The sequence below is a fragment of the Aedes albopictus genome, chromosome 2 (genome assembly GCF_035046485.1).
Source record: "Aedes albopictus strain Foshan chromosome 2, AalbF5, whole genome shotgun sequence".
Taxonomy (NCBI): Eukaryota; Metazoa; Arthropoda; class Insecta; order Diptera; family Culicidae; genus Aedes; species Aedes albopictus.
In genome coordinates, this window is record NC_085137.1 from 349,363,412 (window position 1) to 349,382,372 (window position 18,961).

General features: G+C 42.0%; 1 protein-coding gene across 1 annotated transcript in view; it reads right to left on the reverse strand.

Moving 5' to 3' along the window:
* Positions 1 to 5,784: 5,784 nt before the first annotated feature.
* The window catches only part of LOC109430809 (Bardet-Biedl syndrome 4 protein homolog), a 33,791-nt gene continuing 20,614 nt past the window's right edge, over positions 5,785 to 18,961 (reverse strand). Inside the window, exons 4-10 of the mRNA XM_029866270.2 lie at positions 15,723 to 15,995; positions 15,498 to 15,651; positions 15,306 to 15,428; positions 14,861 to 14,945; positions 14,610 to 14,696; positions 6,945 to 7,144; positions 5,785 to 6,377 (exon numbers count right to left, since the gene is read on the reverse strand). Coding sequence (XP_029722130.2) covers positions 6,069 to 6,377; positions 6,945 to 7,144; positions 14,610 to 14,696; positions 14,861 to 14,945; positions 15,306 to 15,428; positions 15,498 to 15,651; positions 15,723 to 15,995 — 1,231 coding nt within the window. The 3' untranslated portion in view covers positions 5,785 to 6,068. The remainder of the gene's footprint in view (positions 6,378 to 6,944; positions 7,145 to 14,609; positions 14,697 to 14,860; positions 14,946 to 15,305; positions 15,429 to 15,497; positions 15,652 to 15,722; positions 15,996 to 18,961) is intronic.

The following is an 18,961-nucleotide window of genomic DNA, read 5'->3' on the forward strand; positions in this document are numbered from 1 at the left end:
CAAAGCGTGATTGCACCCGAAAAGCTAGTTTTTAGGCCACATTTGGCTTTCACGAATTTTAGTAATTTTTGCTCAACTCCTACAGCATTGGTGCCAAAGAAGCAAATAACCAAAAAACATTGGAGAATATGATGCCGTTTTTAAAAATCCAACTAATTACGTATATTAGGGTATTCCAGAACAAAATCTATCGAAAAATCAACTTTTTAAGGTTTTTCTGATTACAAATGTGATAATTACACATGTTTCCTTCAATTTTATTGGCACACGCTGTTCGGAGAAGTTGTAGCAGACAAGTATAGCTTTCAATTCCTGCCGAAAGAATTAAGTTTTGACATGTTTTAGTGTAGTTATGATTTTTTGAAGTTCAAAAATAGTCGAAAATCACAAAATTGATTTGATGCACCTCTTAATTTTAATGGATTTGGCTGAAATTTTAACCAGTTGCTTCTTTTAGGATGCCAATCAAAATATGGGGGTGGACTTGAGAATCAGAGAACATTTTTGAAAAGCTGGACAGGCCTACTACACAATTCCATTGAAATCTGAGAGGGTGCTGCCAACCCCAAAATCTAGTTTGCCAGAAATTCGTCATGCACTCTAAAAAAACACGCAACCAAAAATGTTCAAAGTGCCGTAACTTTTTTGTACATTTTTTTACCACTATAAAAATTTTACAGATGATAGCTAACAGGATGAACTTTATTCTCACAAAATATCACGAAGGTAAAAAAATAACTTTTTGAGATATTTAATTTTTAGTAACGAAATTCAGTTTTTTCAGTTGAAAAACTAAATAAATTTTTCAATGTGTATTTTTCTGAGAGCCGCCATATATTTTTCTACAACTTTGCTGAAGACAGTTTTCCGATCGAACAAGCCGTTTCCGTGTTATAATTTTTTATTTGCTTGTGTTCCATTTCTTCATAGGCCCTATTTGAAAGTTAGTCGAGACAAAATATGAACTTTTGATATGAAAAAATGGTTTCTCACATGAAAAGGAATAGTATAAGGTACACCGGGGCAAGTTGAAACGGGTGGGGCAAGATGAAACACGAAGTTTTGAAATAGATTTCAATACAATTTGGAAATTTGTCCTTCGCTAAAAGAATGTTTGAATCAAAAACTATGTGTTATGGCGATCAAACTGTTTATCATCAATAGAAAACATCATGTTAACCCGCTGTTTCATCTTGCCCCACCCGTTTCAACTTGCCCCGGTGTACCTTACAAAAATATCAAGTAAATTAAAAACATCGATTAAAATGGATTCGTGCTGGTCCGTGGAAAGCCTCCCTGGGCTAGTTCATCTTGGGACCCACGTTTTACTTCCCTTCCGAAGGAAGAACTCACATTTTGCGAGTTTGTCGGGAGTGGGATTTGATCCCAGGTCTTCGGCGTGATAGTCAAGTGTTCTAACCATCACACCAGGTCCTAGAGAAGATGCTCGGTCTTTAACGGGGCCTGTGGGGTACCTGGGCACCCCCCACAGTAAGCTGTCCCTTACCACGTCAATGCAGGGCTCTGGCGTGGTGGACCTTATTTCCCGTGCGACTCGTGGGATGAAAAAATGAGCAAAAATTCAAAAAATCAAAATTTAGGTGGAAGTATTGGTGCAATCAACCCCTTCGCAAGAAGCGGGTTGATGAGATCTCCGACAAGGAGAAGTGAGGAGATAGGCGCTGGGAGTTGCGTACGCAGCTCAAGCGTGTGTGCTCCAGTCCACTTCCCGGCAAGCCAGCCGGTGGAGGTTATGGACGGAGCGTGGTTGTTGAGGGCCGTCAACCGAGAATCCAAAGGACGGTCCGCAATAGAAGTGGCTGAGCAGCAGCTTGGCAAAATAATCGACTTTGCGTCCACTAAGTCGAACATAAGCAAGGACCTGAAAACTGAATTGCTTCGACATAGGGCGTCGATCGACGATGCTAAGCAGGAGCACGCGGCACTCGCGTTGCTGACTGCTGCAGCAGCGGAGCCTGCAAATGAGAAAGTGCCGAAATTTACCCAAACGGAGGCCTTCTCCTTCGCAGTAAGTCCGAATAAGGCGGAAGCGACTGCTCGCGACAAACGGGGCAAGCAATCGCAGAAGCGGGCGAGGCAACCTTCAGGCGAGGAGCTGTCTGGCGGCGACCGCTGGTGGGCCCTCAACAGCCACAGAGTAGGGCGATCCAAGGGGAGGACCCCTCTTGGACGAAGGTAGAGCGGAAGAGGAAGAAGAAGGCGAATCCGCAGGTAGTAGCGCAGGACGCCAAGGAGGGCAGGTGCCAAGCGCGAGAAAGGCGACGCGATCGTCATCAAGACGGAACAGTCCAAGTACTCGGACGTCTTGAAGATGATGCGAAGGGTCTTGGAGCCGACGTACGCAGTATTAGACGTATTTGTACGGGCGAGATGATCCTGGAGCTGAAGCGCCAGAAGGAGCACAAGGGCGCCGCCTATAAGAGGTTGGCAGAAGAGGTCCTTGGTGAGGGTGTGCAGGTGAGGGCTCTGACACATGAGGCGACTCTGAAGGTCAAGGACATTGATGAGATCACCGAAGTGGAAGAGCTCGTTACGGCACTGCGGCAACAATGCGATGTGCAGGTGGCCGCCGCAGCCGTTAAGCTACGGAAAGGGCCAGCAGGGACACAGATAGCTTTGGTTCAGCTACCTGTGGCGGACGTCAAAAAGTCCGTTGAAGTAGGGAGCATATAGGTGGGTTGGTGTGTATGTCACCTGACATTCCATTAGCCACCAGAGGTTTGCTTCAGGTGTCTGGAACCAGGACACAAGTCGTGGGACTGCAAAGACCCCGACAGGCGCAAACTGTGCAGGCGATGCGGCGCTGAAGGTCATAAGGCCCAAAGCTGCACGAGACCGCCCATCTGCATGATCTGTAACGCGAAATCCTCGAACAACAGACATCCGATGGGTGGTCCAAGGTGCCCGGCCTTCAAGAAAGCCGCAGTGAACAACAAATCACAGTGTAGGTAACGCAGCTGAACCTGAACCACTGTGATGCGGCTCAGCAACTGCTTTGTCAGGCGGTTTCTGAGTGGGAGACGGATATCGCCATCATTTCGGACCCATACCGAGTACCCGCCGGCCACGGAAACTGAGTCGCGGATGGGACCAGAAAAATGGCGGCGATATGGACGACGGGTAAATACCCCGTCCAGGAGTTGGTGTCTACTACCTATGATGGCTTCGTGGTCGCCAAAGTAAACGGGGCCTTCTTCTGTAGCTGTTATGCGCCTCCACGGTGGCCGATCGAGCATTTGACGCAAATGCTGGACCGCTTAACGACCGTGCTAACAGGGCGAAGGCCGGTGGTAATAGCGGGTGACTTTTATGCCTGGGCCGTGGAATGGGGAAGCCGTTTCACGAACCAGCGGGGTCAGATCCTGCTAGAAACACTGGCCATCTTAGATGTCGATTTGGCTAATGTCGGTACCAAGAGTACCTTTAGTCGAAACGGAGCGGAGTCAATTATTGACGTGACCTTTTGTAGTCCTGGCCTAACAAGTAGTTCGAAGTGGAGAGTAGATGATGGCTACACTCACAGCGACCACCTGGCGGTTCGCTACAGTATCGACTACAACAACATCAGACAGCGGGTAGAAGAAGAGGCGGCTAGGGCAAGGCCAAGCCCTCGCAGGTGGAAGACATCATACTTCGACGAAGGGAGGCGCTCCGCCGTGAGCGAAACTTAACCAGTTTAGACGGCGACGAGCTGATAGCGGTGCTCTCACGTGTGTGTGATGCGACCATGCCTAGGCGAGTCCACCCTAGAAATGGGAGGCCACCGGCTTACTGGTGGACCGACGCGATTGCGGACCTGCGCCGTGCCTGCCTAAGGGCTAGGCGGCGGATGCAGCGAGCACGATCAGAGGAAGAGCAAAACGAACGGCGGGTGGTGTTCGCCAATGCAAAAGCCGCGATCAAGACCGAGATAAGAGCAAGCAAAAAGGCCTGCTTTGAGGGTCTATGTCATAGTGCCAATACGAACCCGTGGGGTGACGCCTACAGGATCGTTATGGCCAAGACGAAAGGTGTGATGGCTCCTACAGAGCAATATCCAGAGATGTTGGAGGGGATCATTGGAGGACTTTTTCCGCGTCATGATCCTAGTCCTTGGCCTCCTTTCGTGGGACAGTCGGGAACTGGGGCTTGCGATGAGGAGAGGGTCACCGATGTGGAACTTGCGGGGATAGCTAAGTCTCTTAGCGTAGGTAAGGCCCCAGGTCCGGACGGAGTTCCGAACCTGGCCTTGAAAGTAGCTATTGCAGAGGCTCCCGAGATGTTCAGGTCAGCTATGCAGAATTGCCTGGACGAGGGAGTTTTCCCAGAAGCTTGGTAGAGGCAGAGCCTGGTACTATTGCCAAAGGCGGGGAAACCACCCGGAGATCCGTCGGCATATAGACCAATATGCTTGATTGACACGGCGGGGAATGTGCTCGAAAAGATCATCCTCAATAGAATGTTGAGGTTCACCGAGGGCGAAAATGGTATTTCGAGTAACCAGTACGGCTTCCGGAAGGGGAGGTCCACCGTAGACGCTATCTTGTCGGTTACAAAAACCGCCGAGAAAGCAATCGAGCCTAAGAGGAGGGGAATTCGCTTTTGCGCGGTAGTGACTCTGGATGTAAGGAATGCGTTTAATAGCGCCAGCTGGAACGCCGTTTCAACGGCTATCACCCATATCGTCTGGGAGCTACAGAGGAGGTGGCACGTGGACTCGAAGAATGGCTAGTGCACCGGAGGAAAACTGAGCGGATGGCAGTCCAGAGGTTCGGAGTCGGCTTCGTAGGTCATACCGGTGCCCTGCGGTCGAGATCGACCCTTACAGCGATCAAGTGGCCGCGGAGAGGAAGTCCCGGTTGCGGTACTGTTGTGGCGTCGGTCTACTGGGTTGAATCCGAGCCCGCGGTTGGGAAGGGGTCCCCGGCAAGGGTCGGGGCAGGTGGAGACCCTGCTGTCAGCAACCTTCTGGTGCAGCTGATAGAGCCTGAAGGGTAGTGATACCCTTGCCTTCAGCAGGTCAGATCGGGTTGCACGTGGGCATCAGTTCTTGATGTCTGCAAAGCAGTTGGGCGCGGGCGGGGTTGACCCTGCCTGCCATCCGAGGACAAAGGGAGTGGCGAGGACCACTCGGGAAACTCGCTAAGCGCCAGCATGCTACCGTGATGGACTCTTCAAAGCGAGTCATCGATGTTCGTTGCTGCAGGCTACGCAGCTAACCTTGAGGGTGCGATGTGCACTAGCCCCTCTCTGAAGCAATACCTTCTTGGTGGTTCCGGAGAGACGAAGGGTTTGGCGACCATAGGAATGTGTTTTAGTGGGTCGAGGATAGAGTAGTCCTGACTTTTACTTTTGTTGTAGAAGACAGCCTAAACCCCACACTACCCTAACGCCTAACCTTCCTGTTAGGGTGTTTGTTGAGCAGATTTTTCCCCCTATGGTTTAGAAGAAAAAAAAAACACACATACATACATACACACACATACAAACACACACACAGACATCACATCAATTCGTCGAGCTGAGTCGATTGGTATATAAGACTTGACCCCTCCGGAGGCTCTATAAATTTTTCATTTTTGGAGCGAACATATAGCCTTTCGGTACACCTTGGTGCACGAGAAAGGCAAAAAGGCCATTTTTAAAATAACGCGGAAACTGAAACGCAGCCTCTCACGCGTACAGCCTGCTACGATCTCCTCCACCTCACCGCTTGCAATCGGTTTTGAATCATCGAAATTGTGTGCTTTAGATACGGCTTTCGGATAACTTCCATGACATATCCGGGAAAATAGTATTTTCCTTGGTTACATCACCGACAAAGAAAGTTGTATTACTGTTTATTCCATTCTAGATACACTTTCCGCTTCAGCACATAATCATCATAAAGTGTGACCTATAATAATAATAATAATAATCTCAACCCTTCCTTACCAACCTTGTCCTCTTTTGTGGGTAAATGCGCAAACAGAATTCAAAGTAGTTTCAATTGTCAGTCACTCACTGCTTGGTAATCATCACTGCTGCTGCATCGGTGCATCAACAACCGAGTGACCGCTTTCCCATCTTCATCCGCCTTTGTTATGCTCCGATTCATCATCTAATGTCTCCTCTCCCTCTGCATCATCGCTGCCATCATGGCTTCCGTGGCTGGTGGTAGCAGCATTGGAGCCTTCATTACGTATGCCACTAGTGGTAGCGGTATCCTCGAGGGCGGTCTCGTCCTCGTTGTTGTTTGAAGTGGACGCGGTCGCCACACGATGCTGAGCGTCTATTGCCGCCGTTGTTGGTGGGAGTGCTGTTGGCAGCAACCCGGGTCCTGCTGCGGTGACCGACGATGACAAGGCAGCATTCAACCGATCTGCCATCTTCAAGTACTGTCGCCAGTGGTCCATTCAAGTGCAAATGCGAAACATGGAAAGAGCGGAATCAGAGAAAGCACACAAAGTTACACCAGATGCGATTTATATTGCATGAGAGCAGTTTCGTGGAAAGTGCTGTTTATTCTTTTATATCCACAACACCCGGAACGAGAGGTTGGCAAAGTTCAACGTGTTGTGATTCATTTGTCAAAGGAGATTCTATAAAACATATTCTATAAAAATGGTAATGGTTTCATGTAGATATTCTTTAAAAGCAATATATCTTATATTACAAAGTCTTCTCTTTAAATTCTACCTTTGAAATTATTGAAGAAATTCAAAGCTTAAATGAGAAAAAAATCTTAGAAAACAAAAACTATAAGCCCAAATTCATTGGGATAGCCACACCCTTATTCATTATTTTCAGCGAATATCTACGTCAGTTAAACGCCATGTGTACTGCAGTACAAATTGAGTTGAGAAATCCTGTTCTGGACCGCAAAGGGATACTTTTCACGCACGACAAAGTTCTAGCTGCTGGCTGGCTGGTTGCTCCCATGTAAGGGTAGGGTAGATACTCACCTCCCGGTGGACGCTGATGTGTTGTGTCATTTCCAAAAAGTTGGCCAAGTACGACACGGATTGATCCGGTTTGCCAATTTCGTAGCAGTACAAGGCAAAGTTAAGGTAGATCAGTGGGTTTTTGATGGCATCCGGCAGCATGGTGGACTTTTCCAGCGACAGGTACGCGTTGCCCGGGTCGTTCAGGTGTCGGAGGCAAGCTGAAGAGAGAAATGATTTTTTTTTTTAATATGATAAGAGCGATTGCATGGAGATTGAAAGTTGTTTCAGTTCACTGCCGAAATGTCGATGAATGATTTGATGTATAATCAATAACGATTGGATTGCACTAGTCATATTTGATAGGTAATGTTTGTTTCTAAATTTTTTGGTCAAACGGTGTTGATAAATATACTAATCCACTATTCATAAACTCCGTAGACTCATTTTCGGTCATCTCAGACCATCCCACCCCCTTACTTTCGTTCTTTTAAAATTTTGAAAACGGTTGTGAGTCATAGATTTTGGTAAAATTCATCTCTCCTTAGTGTCTACGTAGTTAATGGACGGTCCCTAGTAGGAAGAAACGGGATAGAAATATAGCACACACAAGTTGCAAGTGTCAATTTTTGAATATTCAACACCAAACCGAGCTACGAATAAAAACAACAGGTTGGCTAAACTATTTCACATTTAGTCGGTGTCCTGTGTTCAACTTTCCGCTCAGTTTTCCTCCGGTGCATGTTTTCCTTTCCGTTAGGCACGGAATGTTTTTGAACATTCGGTGTGCGCCAACATCAGCGGAAGCAAAACGTGGCAACTATCCAGCTTGCAGCTGGAAATTCACAATGTTGAATAGTTTGCTGTTGTGTGACATTCACGCTTGAAACGAGGATTATATTTAGGAACTGAGTAACAAAAGTCGTCGGTGGATAAGTTAGCAAGAAATGTGAAAGAAACATTTCATATGGCTATGCGCGGTTCAAATATTGGCCGATTACTGAGCTATGATCACTCCCAATCATGCTTTTAATCGATTCATTCTGAGTTTGCGTTGGTCGATGTCAATCGACAATTGGCGTCGGCTTGACGAAATGTTGTTGGTGTATGCGTCTAGGAATCTAACCCATCCACATACAAAGCAAACGTGTGATCCATCATCACTTCAATGAGCCAAGCCTCGTAAACTTCAATCCACACAAAACTTATAAAATTTGTTCGGAGCGTAGACTTTAGCCAGACGTTTGAGTATTTCCTGGAAGAATTATTGGAAGCAATTCTATTGAAATCTCTGAAGAAATCCTTGTTTGTATTCCAGATGGAATTCCTGGTGAAATTGAAGAAGAAGTTTCTGAAGAAAATTCTGGGGGAATATCTAGAGCAATTCCCGGAAGTATCCCAGCAGAAATGGCATGAGAAATTGTATAATGAACTCTAGAAGAATTTCCAGCAAGTGATTCAGGGGAGGAACCCCAAAAAATCCCTAGAAATCCATAGAAAAAGTCCAAAAGAGAAATCTATATAGGAATTCTGGAGAAATCCTTCGAGGTATATTAAATATATCTACAAATATGTAAGAACTTGAGTGTATAATGTAGTTGATTGCAAGTTTGTCAAAAATCGTTCAGTCAGAGTAGACCAAGTTCAATCAATTACTTAGCAATTGCTCGGTTTCAAGCTTTATTTTTACGTTTTTTCGAGTGAGAGTGATGTTTTGATGAATAGCAATTAAGATTTATGGGGAAAAAATCAAGAAAATTTGTTGAATTACTCAAACTTTAAAGGGTTGTAAACTTTAAATTTATTTTTGCCTTTCTCGTACACTAAGTGTACTGGAAAGGCTATATGTTCACTTCAAAAATGACTTTTTGATAGGAGGCCCGGAGATTTGAGTCACATATACCAATCAACTCAGCTCGACGAATTGAGGTGATGTCTGTGTGTGTGTATGTGTGTGTGTATGTATGTTTGTGTGTATGTGTGCAAACGAACTCACGTCACTTTTCAGCAGTAAATCTCAACCGATTTTAATGACCGACGGTTCATTCAACGCGGAATCTGGTCCCATTGTTTGCTATTGAAAATGGTTCGGATCGGTCCAGCCGTTCCGGAATTATGGCCATTTAGGCGTTCCGGATCGGTACCCAAGGAAGGGGCTAGATATGAAAATGCAACAAACCCACGCATGCGACACATCAAACCACAGCATTTTCGATAATATGATGAATGGTAAGCAAGAAAATAGTCTCAGACCATATCTGAACCGGTAATGTTCCGGAACCGGTTCCGAAGGTACCACCAGAAGTGGCCAAATATAAAAGTGAACCAAACCCATACATGCGACTCATAAAATCGTAGCTTTTTTAATAACCTGATGAACGGTTAACAGGAAAATAGTCTCAGATCATATCTGAACCAGTAGTGTTCCTGAACCGGTTCCGGGCGTCCCGCCGGAAGTGGACAAATATAAAAATGAAACAAACCCATGCAAGCGACACGTCAAATCGCGCCCTTTGCGATAACCTGATGAACGGTTAGCAAGAAAATGGTTTCAGATCACATAAGAAACTACCGGTGTTCCAAAACCGGTTCCGGAGGTCCCGCCGGAAGTGGCCAAATATAACTGTGAAGCAAACCCAGGCATGCGACACATCAAGTTGCGGTTTTTTCAATAACTTGATGAATGATAAGCAAGAAAATAGTCTCAGACAACCTAAGATTCTACCGATAGTGTTCCGGAACCGGTTCCGTATGTCCCGCCAGATGTGGCCAAATATAAAAGTGAACCGAACCCATGCATGCGACACTTCAAATCGCGGCTCCTTAGGCGACCTGATTAATGGTTAGTAAAAAATAGTTTTAAATCATATTTGAGACTACCGGTAGTTTTCCGGAACCGGTTTCGGGTTCCCTCCGGAAGTGTCCAAATATTATTTTTTGTCTTTATTAACGAGATTTTTAACTCGAAGCTAATTCATCTCGGGACCCTTCCCTTCCCTTCCGAAGGAAGAACCTACGTTTTGTGAATATGTCGGGAGTGGGATTCGATCCCGCCACCATCCACCATCCGATCCACCGCCAAATATTTAAGTGAACCAAACACATGCATGCGACACATCAAATCGCGGCTCCTCAGGTAACCTGATGAACGGTTAGCAAGAAAATAGTTTCAGACCATATTTGGGACAACCGATGGTGTTCCGAAACCGGTTCTGAGTGTTCCGCTGGAAGTGGCCAAATATAAAAGCGAACTAAACCCATGCATGCGACACGTTAAATCGCGGATTTTCCGATAACCTGATGAACGGTAAGCAAGAAAATAGTCTCAGACCACCGTCGTGCGGGGCTTCTTTTTACACTTTTTCATGATTTCTCAACTTTATGACATTATAACTCCCAGAGTAGTGAATGGATTTCCACAATTTTTACACATAATAATTGTGAGTATGTATGTAGGATGGATGCAAAATTTGAACTAAATCCATCAATAAACAAAAAAGTTGTTCATACACCAATCGGACACATCTCATATAGAACCAGATGGGGGCTACTTTGGACATTTTTATCTAAAACAAAATTGCATTTCAAATTCCAGGTTTATTTAGAAAACTACTTTGTACCAATACTGTAGTATACTATATCAGACATGATTTCAATAAATTTATACGTTTGAAGATGGTTCCGTGCTACCTTTGGTATTATGAGCAGCGTGATATTGCTATATAAATAGCCTGAAAAAAAAAGGACCATCAATTCTTTGTTTGGGTGAAATGGTCATTTATAATGTATAACGATACAAATATTCGATTGTATATGCTACGTTGATATATTTTGAATGAATTGATCAACCCTTTGAAATTTATGAACTGTAGAAACAATGCTTACAGACCAAATGTTCTGATACGTTATGTATATTTTATTGATTTATTCGATGTATTTTCGCGTCCTGACGAGCAATAAACGGTCTGTTTGAAAAAGAATTTCAACCAAATGGAGGGAAAACTATTGCTTCATAATAGTTCCAAAGACATCAAACAGATTTGAACCATATTTCGAATTAAAAAAATCCATATTCGAAAGTGTCCAAAGTAGCTCCACATTTCAAAAGTAACCCCGCACGACGGTACATATTCGACGAGAAAGGCACTATCACCACTAGGTGGATCAATCCGGGTTTTTTTTTCGAAATAAGGAAAAATACACATGGTCCTCTCTGACTTAACTCCGACCATTTGTAGAAGTAGCAGGAGGCATCCAAAGACTTTTTTTTAAAGAAATCTCAGAGATTACCCGGATTATCCTAGAATTCCTGAAGGAACCCTAAGAGAAAATGAAAGAATTCTTAAGAAAATCGCTTGATAAATTTCTGAATTAATTCACGGAGCAATTCTAGAAAGGAATTGTTGGAGAAGTCTCTGCACAATTTCTGGATTCATCCCTAGAGGAGTTCCTGTTGGAATTCCTTGGAAAAAGTCCTGCAATACCAGCAACAATTTCTGGAGGAATTCCAGTCCCAATGTTATTCCTTATAACGGTACACAGCCCAACTAACAATCGCAATTCACAAACAAGCATGTATGCTAAATTAATGCTTTATAGCAGTAATGATAGCTGAACTAAAATTATGCTGTACATGTTACTGTACAAATGCTTTTTCAATGCAAAAAGTAGCCAATATTCAACCTTTTGTATCATTATTAACAATGATAATTAAAACACTTGTCAAGAGTTTAATAAGTTTTTTGTTCGATTTGCAGTAATTCCTTTGCAAAATAGTTGAACAAGTCCTTTTTCTGCTTCCTGTTCAGTTTATGTACAAATTAGCCCATGTATCTGTATAGGAGTGTGTTTTTGGAGGTAACGTCGAAATGCCGCTTTGAGTTTTTGGAGGCAAAGTGTACAGGCCGCGTTTTCATTCGGATCGTCCGTCGTCGTCGTCTATTTGACTGTGCACATCGTCGTACCCGTGTGTAGTTGTAGCGGTTCAGTGTGATTTCGGAGAAGAGGCCAATTAGTGGAAGATGCTGTAGCACATACGCACTGGACACTTCAAAGGATGTTAATTGGTGAGCTCTTTCCATTTTATCATAACAATAATAATAATAATAATTAATGCTAAAGGATTTATACAATTCTGCTCTGGTTGTTGTGTATTTATCTACCAAATATTGAAAAGTTCGTCACGTCATGTGTCGGCGCTAGTTCCAAATGCACATTTAGTTGATAATAAATAATTTCCTTTCATTTTTTGCATGAACACAACAATTTGAATGGTTCGTCATCTTCGGTGTCGACATTTGTAATATTTTAGTCCAAATGAAATGTTTTGACTCAAATAAAGGTTGCATGAATTTCTGGAAAAAGAGAGGGTCGGTAAAAGATAGACGGCGAACCATGCGGTAAGATCTTTCTGATTTATTTATCACGTGTTATTTTGTTAATACTTGTGAATTGATCGCGTTCAGCATTGTCTCGCGCGGAAACGCAAACTACAGATGCGTCGGTGTTTAGCATTGTGTTCTCCTTAGTTGCGAATTAATAACTTATGTAGGGTGAGTTTTGAGGCACAAAAGATCGCGTTCGTCGTCCAAGGTTTAGAAGGGTATTTCTTCGCGAGCGCATTATTAATCGCGAATCAAAACATTACACTCGTTTACCACGACAAAATCCTCAACACATCTCCATTTCCCCTGTCCAAACTCCTAGTGATTTCTCGTAGTAACGCAGAGAATTCCTCGGTTATTGGCCTAAGCGAGAATCACGTCATCACTTCCTTCCCTATCCTCAATTGACCTGCATTCGGACGCGGCCGGCGCTGGTATTGCTTATTGAAAAGTATTGGGATTCCAGCATTTACACAATGAAGAGAAAGCTAATCCCAAGCATCATCTGTTGGTTCTTTGTGTAAATGCAGTTGTCCTTGCAATAACAGAGGAGCAACCGCGGGCGGTCAATCATGCTCATGCTCATGCTCAATTAGCCCATGTATCTGTATAATGTGCTTTTCACAAGTCATATAAACACTTTCGTTTCACCATACTTCGACTCAGAATACAGAATTGAAAACAGATGTTTTTTACTGAACAGCAGCTGAATTAATGTGTTGTTCAGTTGTTAACCATAATGTTGTTCGAATGAGTGTAATCAGTTTCGTACCTTTTAATTCCGCCCTAATTGCTTAAACTTTGACAGATACGCGTATTTCGACTACCACTTGAAATCTTCCTCAGTGTCAGTTATACACTGAGGAAGATTGCAAGTGGTAGTCGAAATACGCGTATCTGTCAAAGGATAAGCAATTAGGGCGGAATTAAAAGGTACGAAACTGATTACACTCATTCGAAGAGGGTTATCTGATTAGAGGGTTCGAAAAGTCGGTACAAGATCATAATGTTGTGCTAATTCACCACAGCTGAATAAGAGCCGAAGTGTGGTTATTATTCAACCACGGGAAGTTTATGTTTTGGCTTAAGTGATCGAACTCATCATCTCTAGGATGGCGTTGACAGGAAGGCATGAGGCTGGTAATCAACGGGTCTCGAGTTCGAATCTTGATTTTGGTAAATTTATGTGTAGTTATTATTTCTTAATACAGGGGATAGTCAAAATAACTGGGACAGGTAAAATTTACACTTTTCAAAAAATGTTGAACTAGCTGCAACTTTTTGAAAAGGGCATCAAATATTCTCAAATTTTTACTGTAAGTTCATCAACTAGTTGTGTATCAGTGGTCCAATTTTGGAAAGATTTGGCTATTCTACACGAAGTCAGAAAAATTCTAGAAAAAGGTATAATTATCCGATAGCCAACTTTGAGCACTTATATTTCCGGATTTAATTAACCGAATGCAATAGAATTTTGATCAATTATGACTAATATAATGAACTTTGAATAGGCAAAAAAGTTATAGTGGTTTAATAATTTCTATGTTTTTTAGTAAATTTATCTATTTTTCATATGCATCCCATTACTTTTTCAATTTAATGCCGGCCATTCGGTTACTTTCCTTCGGAACATAAATATATTCAAGTCCATTAGAGGGAATTCAAATGAACAATATTCACTACCTCGATTTTTGAAACGATGATGAAGTTTTGAATAAATTGGTGTTATATTAGAAAAATAATCGAATCGTTATAATTTTCTTTCGTGTAAAGAATTTTAAGTTTAGTCAAAAGTTTTCAATACCTCGTTATATAAGCCATAAATGATTAAAATTTCATTGCATTCGGTTTGTTGAGTCCAGAGATATAACAGCTCAAAGTTGGCTATCGAATAATATTATACCTTTTTCTAGAACCTTTCCAACTTTGTGTGGAATAGCCCGATCTTTTCCAAGTTTAGACCACTGATACTCAACTAGTTGATGAACTTACAGTGAAAATATTTGATGCCCTTTTCGAAAAGTTACAGCTATGTAGTTGAACATTTTTTGAAAAGTGATAATTATACCTGTCCCACTTATTTTTACTATCCCCAAAAAAAATTCCATTCCCCGGAACGCGGTTCCATCATCTAAAAAAGGAGGGAAACAATTTGTTCTTCCGGAAAAGGGAACTTCGAAAAATGTGGTGTCATTCTCACTTATAAGACACTTTTTGCTACCTTGGCTAGATAGATGTGAAAATTATTTAATCCGACCATCAATGGGTTGTATTGAATCAATAGTGCCCTATTAGAACTTACTTCCGAGTAACATGTAGCATTCCGCGTTATCCGGCCTAAGGCTAATAGCTGCCGCCAATGTTTGAAAAGCACTGACATATTGTTGGGCTGTTAGAAAAAAAAAGAAAAAAGAAAAGCATGTATTATTTCAGGCGATTATCCTTCGCCGAAGATTGCCTTTGCTTAGTACAATAGAGTTTCTTTCAATTGACAGAATGTAGCCTGTAATACCGGGAAGGCAAAGGCTCGTGCATTTACTGCGAATGACTCACCCGTGACCAGGATCAGACCCAAATTGTAGAGTGCGTTGAAATTCAATGGGGTGACCCAAATCGCCTTTTTCAGACACGATATTGCCTGCCAGTTTTTGGTTCCATTGGATGTGAAAGACCAATCAAAATAACGAGAGGAAAAGGAATTAGAATTGCTTATTCAATGCATACAAGTTCAAGTACGCAGTTAAAGTTAGTAAGTTATGAACTTGTAAATGCCCATCATTCTGCTAGACAAGCTCTGCCATGAACAGAGAACAATTCTTACAATTAAGATAAAAAAAAAGAAACACATCCGCTGGCAATTTAAAATGAAACTTTTTTTCCCTGCTTCGTTTTCTCAGACGGTCTACTGCCAAACGGTTGGGGAATTCTCAGAAAAATACAACCTTCGCTAGCGAGAGCGTGGCTCGTTTGAAATACTAAACAAAGAAAAACGCCTTACCGCTATGTATTTTTGTTTCTTGAAAAAACACAGTCCAATATTGCTCCAAACTTCCGAACCTTCATCCGGTAGGTTCGAAATTCTCTTGTACTTATTCAGCGCGCCGTCGATATCGTTCTTGGACTGATGGATTTAAAGTGGAAGAAATGAGTTAAATGTTTTGAAGTCAATTACCATACATCTCTAACTTACCTGAAGAATTGAACCCAACGCCAGCAAAGCGGTTGTACATTTATCGTCTATGCTGATTGCATCCAAAAGTTTCTCAAACGCCCGTTGGTATTCGTTTATTTTCAAGTACAGGATACCAATTTGTGTCATCAGTGCGACGTCGTCCTGGGAAATTCTGAAACGTGATAGCCATATTACCACTGACCACAAACCACCCCTTCCGAGAAAAGACCACCCTCAACTTACTGAAGACAACTTTCAATCATCTCGATCGCCTTCAGATTATCCCCCTCTTCGATGTAGATTTCAGCCAAAATTTTGTAACTATCCACATGTTTTCCGCACATGATGGATTGCTTCAGATACTCCTTGGCTTCGGCCAGCCCCGCCTTGGGTTGTCCAAAGCTGCGGTAGAAAAGTTCTCCTATGTGATGGTACACTTCGTGATCCGGACGTTCCAGCAAAGTTTCCGCTTTGAGAAATACCTCCAGCGCTTGCTTGAAGCGACCCATTGCAAAGCTGCGGAAGAGATATGGATTTGAATTTTCTGCTGTTCGCACATACCGTCGGCAAAGTCAAGGGTAAACAGAAGCGGGACCAGGACTATACGTTGGCTAGTTCGTGTTTTCAATTCGCACGCACCACATTTCGAAATTGGCTTGAGCTAGATTTTTCAAGTAAAATCGTAAGTCGTGACGGACGACTAATTGTAAAGATTTATATTACAATCCATAAGATAAATAGCTTTAGAAGGTTTTCGACTTTCAATCAATATCACTGAAAAAAGTTCGAGCACGGGTTGATAACTTCTTCAGGGAATGTTATTTATTGAAACTAAGATGTTAGCTTTTGTAACATTTTTGGTTATCTTCTATTCAAACTCCGGAACAAAATATACCCGTAAAGCATAGTTTTAGAGCCTAAAACTCCTTGAAACAGTTGCCTACGTGAGTTATGGACCACCATCTTGGGTTTTAAGCCGCCATCTTGGAAATTATAGCCGTCATATGTGGTCTCCGGACAACTTCCCCATACCCCTTTTGGGACGAAGCGCCAAAAAGTGAAATCTTCATACAAATGGCTAACTTTGGCTCTCCAGAACTCTTAGATATTCCAACAAAATAACAGTGATTTTTCCTCATTTGAAAACACTAGTCTTTAACTTTCGATATCTAGCTTTGACTACCTAGATAAATGGGAAATAAAATATATGCGACAGATAAAACATTTTCAGATGAAAAAATATGCAAAACTTTTACCGCTCAACAGCACTATTGTGCTGGTTCGTCACGAGAGGGATACCAAATATACTCTAGGATAGGGTGCGACACGTAGTCAACCGAGCCAATTTGCTGTCAAACGAAGACAACGGTTTGGCCGTGTTGTTGCAAGTTTGTATATTTAGCATGTGGTATCAATGTTCAAAATCATTGTATTTTTTTTTAATTCAAGCTTTATCTTCTCTAATATGTCACCATTCAAATATTCAAATGTTACATGCCTGAAAATTGATAAAACAATTGATTTAGTTTAGAGCATGGTTTCCCGAATAAAAATACAGTAGAAAAACTGAACGTTGTATTGTAACAATACTAGAACTATATTTTTACGATAGACACCATTGTAAAAATAAAAATACAAAAACAATATGATGGAATGTAGACACCATACAGTGAAATGTAAATAAGATTTTTACAATATATTGTACAGGTTGTTAAGAACCGCAACAACACAAAAATTTATTTTTCTCCATATATATATTTTTGCAAACCATACATACCATACCAGAGAACCGTAACAGAAACCGAAAATGAAAGATTACGTACTGATTCAACGGCAACGACTTTTAGCACGAAACAACGGACAAGAATTGGAACTTGTAATGTATTAACCTTAGCCCAACAGGGTAAACAGGCTCAAATGGTTCTATGACAAAAGGTCGAAGGTCAAAAGGTCGAAAGGTCAAAAAGTCGAAGGGTCATAAGGTCGAAATACAAGTGGTCAAAAGGTCGAATGGTCGAAATGAAAAAATAACTAGGGCAAAAGGTCGAAAATGCAAGTGGTCGAAAGGTCGAAATCAAAAAAATGACTAAGACAATATGTTTAAAGGAAGAAGGTTGAAAGGTTAAAAGCTCGAAGACTGTAGATATAATACAACTGAAAGGACCAGGATGCGTTTGAAATTTGCAGCGTGATGATGTCCGCCATATTTTTGTCGCCTTCCGTCAGTCATAATCAGTATGAATATTTGGATGAAATAAAAATTAATGGTTAAAACAAATAGAAACATTACGCAAAAATATCAAAAAATTCAGCGAATATAAGAAGTACATTGACTAAACATATAAAACGGAACGTTGGTATCTACATCTTTTGATATTTTAGTAGATCATTGAAGCAAATCTGTTTGGAAATATCTAAAGTCAAATTAAAAATGACCGCTATTATAGTATAACTCGAAAGAACGATCTATTTCAAAAGTAGGCAGAATATTAATAACTTTTATATTATTGGTAAGTACGTCAGAAATTGTCATAAAGCATTTTTAGAAAGAACAGCCTATGTTCAAAAGAAGGCAAAATTATATAGGAAACAGTAATGGTCATTACGCATATAGCCGTGAATATGTTACTTCAAAGAACTGCCATTGTTCAAAAGGATGGATTAGATAAACTGTTATACAAAGCACAAACTAAAGGATCGATTCCCATTCCGAACGGGACATCCGAAAGCCCTTTTTTCTTGTTTTTATTTTTATGTGTATTTTAACATCACGCTAATTCTACACTTCCGAAAGCCCTTAATTTAATAACTCTGTAAGTGCTTAACGACCACTAAATTGAAAAGATGTTGCCAAGTTCCAATGAAAGCATAAATTTCTTACTAGACGATAATAAGGATTTAAGATTATTTTCAGTCGTTTTTTTTTCATTCAACCTTTTGACCTTTTGACCACTTGTCATTTCGACCTTTTGTCCTACTTATTTTTTTTTATTTTGACCTTTTGACCCTTCGACTTTTTGACCCTTCGACCTTTTGACCTTTCGACCTTTTGACCATCGACCTTTTAACCTTCGACCTTTTGTCCTATAACCGGCTTAACTAGCCAATGAGGCATGCCGTATGAAGCTTGATATGCTAGGACTGAGCGAGATTGACGTGGGGTCAAATTCTGCTGTACTCTGGCCCACGAGGTGAACACGCTCCTCGCCACCGTGGAGTTGGTTTCCTGCTCAGCGCTCACGCCCACGTAGCGCTCATGAAGTGGGAACCTATTAATGAGAGGACAATTGTAGCCAGTTTCAGAACACGGGTTCGAAACCTTACCATGATCCAATGTTACACGCCAACCGATGCTGCCGAATTGCTAGATAAAGAGAACTTTTACAGTCAACTGAATGCTGCCGTGGATAAAATTCCGAAAGGTGATATCAAGATCCTCATGGGCGACTTCAACGTGAACGTTGGTAACGACAACTCGGACT